At 38.2% G+C, this 11,171-nt stretch overlaps 1 protein-coding gene across 1 annotated transcript in view; it reads left to right on the forward strand.

The window, feature by feature from the left end:
* Positions 1 to 10,897, forward strand: part of crybg2 (crystallin beta-gamma domain containing 2) — a 47,677-nt gene extending 36,780 nt beyond the window's left edge. Inside the window, exons 8-24 of the mRNA XM_034215143.1 lie at positions 1,364 to 1,482; positions 2,905 to 3,118; positions 3,867 to 4,006; positions 4,140 to 4,266; positions 4,388 to 4,423; positions 5,022 to 5,161; positions 5,300 to 5,426; positions 6,227 to 6,384; positions 6,475 to 6,601; positions 6,686 to 6,718; positions 7,301 to 7,413; positions 7,560 to 7,689; positions 7,771 to 7,910; positions 8,511 to 8,634; positions 9,118 to 9,276; positions 9,398 to 9,557; positions 9,893 to 10,897. Of these exons, the coding sequence (XP_034071034.1) occupies positions 1,364 to 1,482; positions 2,905 to 3,118; positions 3,867 to 4,006; positions 4,140 to 4,266; positions 4,388 to 4,423; positions 5,022 to 5,161; positions 5,300 to 5,426; positions 6,227 to 6,384; positions 6,475 to 6,601; positions 6,686 to 6,718; positions 7,301 to 7,413; positions 7,560 to 7,689; positions 7,771 to 7,910; positions 8,511 to 8,634; positions 9,118 to 9,276; positions 9,398 to 9,557; positions 9,893 to 9,981 (2,136 nt within the window). The 3' untranslated portion in view covers positions 9,982 to 10,897. The remainder of the gene's footprint in view (positions 1 to 1,363; positions 1,483 to 2,904; positions 3,119 to 3,866; positions 4,007 to 4,139; positions 4,267 to 4,387; positions 4,424 to 5,021; positions 5,162 to 5,299; positions 5,427 to 6,226; positions 6,385 to 6,474; positions 6,602 to 6,685; positions 6,719 to 7,300; positions 7,414 to 7,559; positions 7,690 to 7,770; positions 7,911 to 8,510; positions 8,635 to 9,117; positions 9,277 to 9,397; positions 9,558 to 9,892) is intronic.
* Positions 10,898 to 11,171: the final 274 nt, after the last annotated feature.

Here is an 11,171-nt window from a genome sequence, read left to right on the forward strand (position 1 = left end):
ACCGCACGTTTTCCCGTCAAGTTAGTATTTTATAAATCGGAAACATTGCGTAGAAACTGGCGTATGCCATTTTTTGAGCGTATATCCCTTTATAAATGAGGCCCTAGGTTAGAATGTGGTTGAAGCATTTAGTGTAGCTCAATGTTCTTTCAACTTATATCAATGACCTACTACAGACATAGTTAAATATAATGTTTCTGCATCAACATTTAACTATTAGAGAAAACTGAAAATGAGTTGGACAAAATGTGATATGAATAATGACAAAATTGGCTATTAGAGGTGAATATACTTCACCATTGTTTAAACTGCACCAGTGTATAGCAAAGTTATCTTGATATGAACAAACTGCAGAGACAGCTGTATGTTATAGAGGTTTCATTGTGATAATAGGTAGGTGTGAGATGTTAATGTGGTGTGGAATTATGCTGCAACACATTCATTCACTGTTTGTTCTTAACCAGATCATCCCAAATACCCCAGGCAACATCTACCTGGTATTTGTGATGTATGTCGTTAAAAAGCACAGATTTCCCTATTCCAAGACACATGATTATTGACTTTTAAAGGTCAGGCTTGCTGCTGCATGCAGCACACCTTGTATACGAGCAATCCTAAGAACCAGAGGTGGAGCTGACATTTAGGATCAGCTTCTAGGTACTCTTCCATGCCCCAGGGCCTTAGCCTGAATGGACCCAACATGCCTGTACTGTAGAAAGGGGAAAGGTTATTTAGAAAGCAACAGTCAACAAAGTCAAGCTCAAGAAACAAAGAGCCTCTTAAAGCTATTATATTCTTAACTAGACTGGTTTTAGCATTGATCCATCTTAGAATAACTCTCACTGCTTTTTCACTGAGCAAATGCAAATAATAAATAATTAGGACAACTCTGCAACTTTACTCCCATACCCCTACATTCTACAGTGTTGTATCTGATGTCTTAAGGGATAAGCATGACATTTAAGATTCATGCTTTGACATGAAACTTGAGATGGTGCCACAAGATGATATTGGCTCCCTTCTTGACATTTCCATATAAAGGATTTTTCAGTCAAACAGGTTAAACTCTTGCTTGCAGTAACTCTTTATCATTCCTGTGATTTTATCTGGTTTGCCATTTCGACATTCTTACCAAAATGACTTCCTTTGCAAAGCATTACATGGTAATTACTTTTCTGTCGAAACATCTTTTTAATACATCTTTCTGAGGCTGCAGAGGTGCATAGTGAGCAGGGAATTGCCCTCAGCCACAGTCACAGACATCACACCTGTATTGGCAAACGCCCGCCCTGGGGCCGCAAGTAACACCATGTAGTAAATCTGATCTATAATCTTTTTCTAAATCTCTTCACCTTTGCTCTAGTTGTATATCTTTGACCGACCTGGAATGTGCGGGCAGAGGCTCGAGGTGCGCAGTGATGTCATCGATGCTACGCCATGGGACCTGCAAGAGACCATCTCCATCAGGGTCGTCAGAGGAGGGTGAGTGGCTGAACGGCACACACATTGCAGAAGTTCATGTACATTTGTAAATGTTTCCCGTAAAACGATATTCAATCCAATACTACTGTACAAAAAACAGCATTACAAATGTAGCTTCTGTACACCGCTGGTGCTGTAAGTAGTTAGTATCCCAAAATACTGCACTTCTACAAATGTGTACATGCACGAAATGACACAGGAATTGCCTAAGATTGTGATTCTGTTAGGTCTTATTTTGTGTTAAATGTTTCCCCATCATAGTTTATTTGTTGCAGTCTCCTTCATTTACTTGTGCATTGCGGGACAATAGCGTACATTGACGGTAAGAAAGAAAATGAAGGCTTCCTTTTTTAGACTGCTTTGAGTATACTTTATTTTGTCACTTTACAAAGTTAAGTAGATTTTAAAGTATATTTTGCATTCACTTTGCAGAGTGGAATTGCTACAAGGCAATAAGCAAATACCACTGCACACTTTTAAGACATTTAGACATTTTTAGTTTTTTAACCATCCGGTGCAGCTAGAGTGTAACTTTCGCAAATGGTTGCAGATAACAAACAATAAACCCGAAGCCTCCTTAGATCTTCAAAATTGCACGAGTAGATAGGATTACACCTCCAGTCCTGGTTTCACTCAAAATGATAGTTGTGTAATAAAACACCGAACCCTCTCCGGATACACTCATGTGGTGTCACTTCAAAACAAACCAGCTATTGATGCTCTGTGGTCATGTGAATGCCTTAAATTGTTCAAACTCCCACACACATGCTTAAACACACACTTGCCTCAGATGTGGAATGTTTTATTAAACCTAGCCACAGTGTTCAGTTGGAGCAGCACTGATCCGACCTGTACCGCCAGGCTAACACCTGCTTCAAAGAAATAATTAAGCTTTCATCTGAAGCATCACACCCTGCATTACTGACCAAACCACAGCTAATTAAAAAATATCAAGGAGAAGGAAGTGTTTATTCTAATGCAGTTTCCCATTAAAAACTAATATATTATCAGAATCAGAAATCCTTTATTACTCCCACAGCAGGGAAATGTACAGTGTTTGCATTTTAACGACAGTGTTACTAATACAATTAAAGACTACATAAGTAGGTAAGTACAAATCCATGGCTCAAAATGATGGGCAGCAACTTAACAACTTAGCATATGTAATGTTCAGACATTATAACAAATGTTAGGACATTCATTACAATGTAGATGTTTCAAGTCAAGTTGCATTGTTTGAGAAGATAATCAGCAACGTCACTTAGAGAAAAACGGAGACACTTTTGTGCCCATGTCTGAGCACTGTTGAAGAACAAAATAATAGAACACATCAACAGAGGCTGTGCATGGTATACCAACACACCCAGGAGAACTGCTGATATTACAGTGGAGGTTATAACCCCAGCCCTTTCCCCCTCTTAGATGGGTGCTGTATGAGAAGCCTAACTTCAAAGGGGAGAAGATCGCTCTGGACGAGGGAGACCTAGAGCTCACCTCCCCCTTCAACCCCCCAGAGGAGGAACTGCAGAACGGGCAGATAGAGGGTGGAGAACAGAACGGAGAATCAAGTGAAGAGAAAACTGAGACTAAGCCTGAGAGGAAGTTCATCATCGGGTCCATTCGAAGAGCGGTCAGGGTGAGTTCACTTCACTCTGTTGTTTTTGCTGTCGTCAGAAATAGGATAAAGTGAATCGGATATCCTTTCTGTTCTGATCTTATCTCTTTAACCTTGTTATCTGATGCTAAAAAGGCTGTTTAGTACAGTAGCTATCAGTTATGATGGGGTTTCAACTCTGTAGCACCATCTAGTGTCAAATGTACGAGCAACCACCTGTTGTTGTTTGGTGCATTTGATATTTCAATTATTTTAAGGAGAAACCTATTGAATATACTCAAGTTAATGTTTTATTTATTTCTCAAATTGTTAACATCTTTTTTTTCACTGTATGTTTCCATCTTAACTACTTTACTAGTGCAGCAGAGCCACCGTATACTTCACACTTTGTATAGTCCCAGACTTTTCAATGTGAACCAAAGCAACAACATAAGCTACAAGAATTACAAAACCATGAAGCTATACATTATTAGCTTTTTAGTTTTGGAGCTATCTTCAAGGTTGTTAAACATCATCATATAGTCCACCATTTGTGGACCAGAGAGTAATGACAAATGTCTTTTTGATTTGTAAAATGCCCAGCTCAGTCCATATCTTGGTCATGTTTCTGTAAAAAGCAAACACATCCTTTTCAAATATGTTGTTTATGTTATGTGTTGATTGTATGTGTATCAATCATAAATAACTGGTCCTGGTTGGGCTTTAAAATACATTTAAAACAGCATCAGAGAACCGAAACAACTTGGATATACTTTCTGTCCTCCCTCAGGACTACAGCGTCCCAGAAATCGGTCTTTTCCCAGAGGAGAACGCAGAAGGGAAGAAGGTCACCTTCAGAGACACGTCTGAAGATGCCAGGATTTTTGGTTACCCCATCAAGGCCAACTCTATCATCATTAATGCTGGGCTGTGAGTTCTGAATGATACATTGTGAAAAAATGTTTTGTCTAGTGAAACTACATAATAACGTTGTTCATATAATAGTGTATCATTTTCCATTACGGTTAATTTAATCTTGTTTTCTGTATTTTCTCCTGCTCAGATGGCTGGTGTACGCACATCCCTTCTTCCAGGGCATACCCCGTGTCCTGGAGGTGGGGGGGTTCCCCAATCCCGCGGCATGGGGAGTGGAACAGCCCTATGTGGGATCACTGCATCCACTCAAAGTCGTAAGTGGCACAGTTAAAAATATTTTAAAAGCCATGTTCTTTACTGAGTCTGTATACTTATGAATGAAAGTATATCCACTGCTTGTTTTATTAAGTTAAATGTATTTCTTTTTCATCACAGGGTGAACCTAAAGTGGAAAATATAAGTGAACCAAAGGTAAGAAAGTATGCTTAATACTTAGGCTGTGATATGCATTGGTGTAAAGTAACTAAGTAGACATACTTTTTATTTAAGTAAAATGTCAAGCTTATTGTACTTGGAATTGTTTACTTTAATGTTACTATATACTACATCTCATATGCAAATATTGTACCTTTTAATTCCACTACGTGGTTAGTTTACACAGTTATTCTACACCTTTTTTCAACAAACAATACAGGATATTTTATTGTTATAGATAAAGCTGATCGGCTGTATATTTAAAAAAAACAAAAAAAAACTAGTACCACCTTTACAATCTCCAACATTGCATTTATCTATCAAATGTTTGATTATAGTCCAATAATGTTTTATTATTATGAAATGGGTTATTTGGTAAAATATATATACTTTTAACTTGAGTAGCTAACTGAATTCAGGACTATCACTTTTAACAGTATTTCTATACTGTAGAATATGTACTTTAACATGAGTATATGATTAGAGTACTTCTCCTACCACTTGTCATACTGTACTGCATGTCAGACACAGTATGATCACTGAGACTTTAGAAACTATCATTGTTCAAATTGTAAATGACACCCTTGGTTCCTAGATGGAGGTATTTGAAAAGCCATACTTCTCTGGGAAATCGAGGACCATCCACATCGACATGAGGAACTTCATGACCAGAGAAGACCGGCAGCAGACGGCCTTTATGCACAACGTGGGCTCTCTTAAAGTCCAGGGAGGAATGTGAGTGCTGCCCTTTCTGTTTGTATCCACTGAACCTTGAAAATACTTCTTAGTGATGATTTAATAATGAAGTCCCACAATTCAGGTGGGCTTAGAGCCACTATGAAAAAGATTAAAATAATGTGTGTGTTTCTGCAGCTGGGTGGGCTACGAGAAGGAGGGCTACCGAGGGCGCCAGTACCTGCTGGAGGAGGGGGAGTACCACGACTGGAGGGTGTGGGGGGGCATTGACGCCGAGATGCGCTCCGTCAGGGTGATACGAGCAGTAAGTAACGAGGAATATTTGTTTGTTAATAATTCAAAGGGTGGGGCTAACCGCAGATGAAATTGTCTAATTACAAAAAAAGGTGAACTGTTTAACCTTGATTTAACCAACGATGACATTATTTTGTAATGGAAGGATTAACTTTGATCTGATCTTGAGTTTCAGTAAACGTCAAGTCAGACCTGCAGTCGATGATAGGTTATATTATCCACATTACATCACATTTGCATTTTATTAACTATACCTGTAGTCAAACTGTGCTTAATCTCTTCCTGCATTATTCACTTTGTTTTATGTGTATATATTGTTCTTTGTGGTTTTGTTTCCTTTTGTCGATCTTATCATTTGTGTACATCAATTGGGTCTTTTCTTATGTAAAGGTGGCTTTGAACCCTGATAAATGGCCATTATAGTCCTGCGCCACAAGTTGAATCAGCGTTATGATTCAAATTCCGATGTATTAGCTCAGGATCATGTTAATATGGTGCAGTTTACAAAACACAAATACATTTTGAATAGAGTGGTTCCCAGCAGGTATGATCTGCCACATAAAATACTCAAATATTTTTCAATAAGGATGCTCGACCTTGTATATCAATTCATTTGTGCAGTTTTTGTAATGTTGTTAATCATGCAGGGATAGTTTTAATTTGTCAGTGCTCTTTCCTAATTTTCACTGCACATTCTAGCATTGATACAAGTTGAAAAGTGACTTAAACAGAATGTTATTTTCAGCCAAAATAGCTGTTCATCCCCATGAGACTTAATTAAAGTTTACCCATTTTCTATTTCTTGCGCAGGACCTAACAGAGCCCATGATGATGATGTTTGAGCAGCCAGAGGAAGACCAGGAGGGAATGGCGGAGGACAACACATTCGAGGTGACGGACGCCATTGCTGACGTTGAGCTGTTGGAGTACAAACCCTCCACGCGCTCCATCCAAGTATTCAGCGGGGCGTAAGTTGAAAGATTCTACAACGTATTAAACAATCCTCCTGTGAAGTGGGAATGTATCACATTAATGAGGTGATTGTTTCCTCCTTACAGATGGATAGCCTATTCTCATGTGGACTTCTCTGGTAACCAGTACATCTTAGAGAAAGGTTTCTATAACAACTGTGCTGACTGGGGCTCTCAGGACAACCGCATCTGCTCCGTGCAGCCCATCCTGATGGTGAGGGCCACCACAACGTCTTCAAAATATCAATTAAATATCCATTTCTGATGTTGCTGATGGCTTTTCTGTGTTATTTTTAAGGCTCCAACGGACAGCACAAGGACCAGCAATCAGGTATTCTGACTTGATTTTCTCAGTTTCATCTTGTTTTATGCATATCATTATTGTATCTGATATTTTAGGCAATTTTATCTGCAGTGTTATGTTACTCTTAGATAGGATAGTTGCCAAAACATAGCTTGACTTTTGGACACAAGAAAATGATGGTATGTAGGGTTTTTAAACAGATGCACACATGTCTTTTATGTCAACAGGGCTACAGATTGGGATTAAACTAGAATGGTGCACATTTTTAACCCCATTTTTTGACCACAAGCTGGATCATATGTTTATGAAGTCCCTTTATATACATGTTGGCATGTAACGATGCTTGAAACTGATTTGCTTCGGAGCCCAAGGTTTCCTTAGCCAAAGACACCCAAACGTTTACTTTTTTATATTTTGTAAGAACCTTTTATTAAAAGACCACTATACAAATGAAGAATGAAGATGCTTTTACAGGGACAGGGCAAGCTTTGATTTGTAGTATGTTGCATTCAGTGCCAAAAAGGCAAACATAATTAGAAGAAAAAAACACCTCAGGTTATAAATGTGTTCATCTAATTTCTTTCCTTTACTTCTATCTCTACCTGACAGCTGATACTGTACACTGAGGCAGACTTCAAGGGCCAGTGTCACATCTTTAACCGCAACCAGGAAGAAATCCCAGAAAAAGTACTGACCAAGTCCTGCAGAGTGTCCGGGGGAAGGTGAGGAGCCTTTACCAAAACATTACAATAATCACAGGAAAAAAGATCAAAAGGGGACAAGTCCATGGGTGAACAACATGGAGTTGCAGTAGTGAGGGTGAGATAGAGGAAGATCAAACATAACGATGCGTTTGTCTGTGTTTCAGCTGGGTGCTCTACGAGGATAGAAAGTACTCTGGGAACTTGTTCGTCTTATCTGAAGGAGACTACCCCAATCTGACCAGCATGGGATGTCTGCCCGGCTCCTACATCCGCTCTGCCAAGCTCGTCCCGATAGTGAGAGAGCCCTCATTTGAATAAAAATGCTCTGTATTCTGTCCTTTGTCTCGCTCTGAACCTCCATCTCTCCCTCTCTAGACATTCTCCGTCCCCTCCATCTCTCTGTTTGGCCTGGAGTGTCTGGAGGGCAGAGAGATCACCATGGACTCAGAGATCCACAGCATGATGGAAGAGGGCTTCAACAACCACATCCTGTCTGTCAGAGTCAACAGCGGATGGTACGAGTCTCACACAATGTCTAGCAGTGCTGGAAAACTGAGTACAATTAATTACGTACTAGACTATACATACTTGCTACTATATACTTCAGAAAAATGTATTAAATACAAATAAATCAAACAAATAACTTTCATGTAATCCTACATTATTATAAGTTTAGATACACTTTATTGATCCCTTGATGAAACTCATAATCTAGTATAAATTCCACCAGCTGCAACATTAAAGTGATAAATACATTTTAGCATTAAACATTTATTATTTAATAATATCATTAACATACAGCTCTTGAAAGAATTATGAGACCACTCCAAAATGTTTCTTAAATCTCAATCTCTACATGTATGGCAGCCATTTCATTCCAGTGTCGGTTACCATCACAGAGAAATGTTGTCAGTATTTTATAGAATAATAACAAATATATATAATTTTAACACATACCTATAAATAGTAAAACCAGAGAAAATGAGAATTGTTTCAGTGGTCTCTTAATTTTTTCCAGAGCTGTATATGAGCCTTACTCAGAATGTTTCCTTTTATTTTTTGAATAACATTTTGAGTGCAAAGTCTTCTCTAATGTTGTCTCTCTTCCTTTGCAGTTGGGTGATATGTCAATACAGTAACTACAGGGGGCGCCAATTCCTACTGGAACAAATTGAGGTCACCAACTGGCTGAAGTTTAGCTCGCTAGAGACTATTGGCTCAATGTTCCCAATCAGACAGGTTTGTTAACCCTCAATATTGGTAAATATTTGTATTAAATGTGTAAATCAGCATTAGTAAACTAAATGGTTGAAGAGTACAGTTTCTTGTGACTGGTGTTATATTTTAGTATTGGCACAAGTTAAAGAACATTTATTTAAACGTTAGGGGTTTTCTAACTTTCGTAAAAAGAACAAATTAATAAGCATTAACTGCTATGAATACCAGAACATGCCTAAGATAACATTATTGGCTGTTTAACCAAACACAAAGCCTGTACCAGAAGTAAAAGAAAGAACAATATATGAAAAAAAAGAGGAAGAACTGGAATTAAATGTGATTATCTGCTCAAACTGTAAACTATTCAAACTAAATATGACAAAAATCTTATGTTATTCCTTTGGTATTAATGAATGTGATTTTATTTGCGTGGGGTCAACACAGACAAACCTCCATTGATCTCTAACTCTAAGTACATATTTTGTGATATTTTTCTTCCTGCAGAAGCGCCACTTTCTCCGCATCAAGAACCAAGAGAGGGGTCACTTCCTGTCGATCCAGGGCGGCGTGGAGGAGCTGAAATCAGGACGAGTGGTGGTGACACCAGAGTGTGAGCCCATGAGCGACGTCTGGTTCTATGAGAACGGCTTCATCAAGAGCAAGGTAAGCAATACAGGATATGTGGGACATTTCATAAGGTTTGATCCAAGTTGCAAACTAAAGCCTGAACCTGTCATCTTACCTGAGCCGGTCTAATCCTATACCGTGTGTGTGTGTACTGCAGTTGTCCCCCGTCATGAGCCTGCAGGTGGTGGGCAACGTAGAGCCGGGAGCCAAGGTGGTCCTGTGGGCAGAGACCCGGCAGCCCATCCAGAACTGGTCCGCCAAGATGAGAGGCCTCATCACCAACCTGACTTTCCTTGGCTTCGTCCTGGATGTCAAAGGTATGACAAAAAAGAGAGAGAAAAAAACATTGGCATTGGCTAATTGCACAATCATTTATGAATGTATGACACTTTTCCTGATAATGCTAAAAATGAATGCAAAATTATATTAGGGTCATTTATGAGTCGCTTAATTATTATGAGATAGATAGATCCATAGGAAGACTGTCTTTTCTGTACAATGTAACTGTTAAAAAGTACTCCATGTGAATGTGTTCCATCACTGTCTGCTACTAAAAAATACATTTTTACCATATTCATTATAGCATGAGATTATATCTTGAATTTGGAATTAGTGCTACATTTTATTAAGTTATCATATTTTATTTCCTCAGGTGGCAAATCCTACGACAAGGACCATGTGGTGATTATGCCGGAGGATGATGAGAGGCCAAGCCAACAGTGGGAGATAGAGCTGCTATAAAAAGCTCCCATCTCCCTTTTCAAGCTTTGCTCAGCAGTGCATCTCTTTACAAACCCATGATACCACAGCCTGGGATCCACTGCTTTATTTGTTCCCACTCCATGAATGATGTCACTTGTATGAACATTGTGAGAGTAAGAATCTAAATAAGCACTGAAAAGCTGCACCAAACAGTGCAGTGCTTTGCAGAGTTTTCTATTTTTCTGTCATTCAAATTCTCCCAGTCAAATTAGGATTTCTGTATGCAAGGATTAAAAAAAAAGAGAAAGTGCCTTCTCCTGCTGCAGAGGTTCATCACGAGTTGTAAAGCTGGAATACAATGTATTTTTGGAGAATGTACATACACTGCATTGACAGAACAAATGGACTTTTATCAAATCTTATCACCTTAATTCAAGTATTTAACCTAGAATCTCCCTGTATGTATGATTACTGCTCATGTACATTCTGACTGTGGAAGGTTGATGTAGTTCATTCTTTGTTATCCTTTTTTACAATGAAGCAAACCTAGTTTCCATTTTAAGACATTGTTTTCCTGCTGTAAAGAAACAAGGGGCAACCAGTGCTTTAAACAGATTGTGGCAAAATGAAGCCAAACAGATGCATAGTGTGCAGGAAACGTATGCTTTGGTTTATTAAAGGTGTTTTATGTTATGTATGTATGGATGTTTATTTGTGGGACATGTTGCAGTATATCACATTGAATTGTGCAGGGCAAGGATATGTCAAGTTACCATGTATTTGTTGTACTTTTAAATGTTTAAATTGTTACATATATTTTACTTTGTGTCTGCATCAGCTGTATGTTAATATATAGTCTATGGTTAATATTTGATGCTGAAGTTGTGATGTCAGATTGTATGTAAGAGGGAGTGGTTTTGAAATATTAAATACAATTAAACCTTGTTTATTGGAACAAAGCTGTCTTGTAAATTTCAAAACAATTATCAATAGTATTCTTTAAATACACACTTTATTCACATCCAGCAAACCTACTAAATGTTTTGTATTTTTTTTTTTATTAAGTGCTTCCCTTTTCTTCTTTTTAACTTTCATAACTTGCTATAAATACAATTTTAATTCCATTTTTTTTTTTAAAAGCTCCTTTTGCTGATTGATCTGTACATTTGAATTCATTTCAACAGCATCCTCCTAAACAAAGGGATCATATCAATGTTCAATTTTTCCGT

This window comes from Gymnodraco acuticeps, unplaced genomic scaffold, assembly GCF_902827175.1.
Source record: "Gymnodraco acuticeps unplaced genomic scaffold, fGymAcu1.1, whole genome shotgun sequence".
Lineage (NCBI taxonomy): Eukaryota > Metazoa > Chordata > Actinopteri > Perciformes > Bathydraconidae > Gymnodraco > Gymnodraco acuticeps.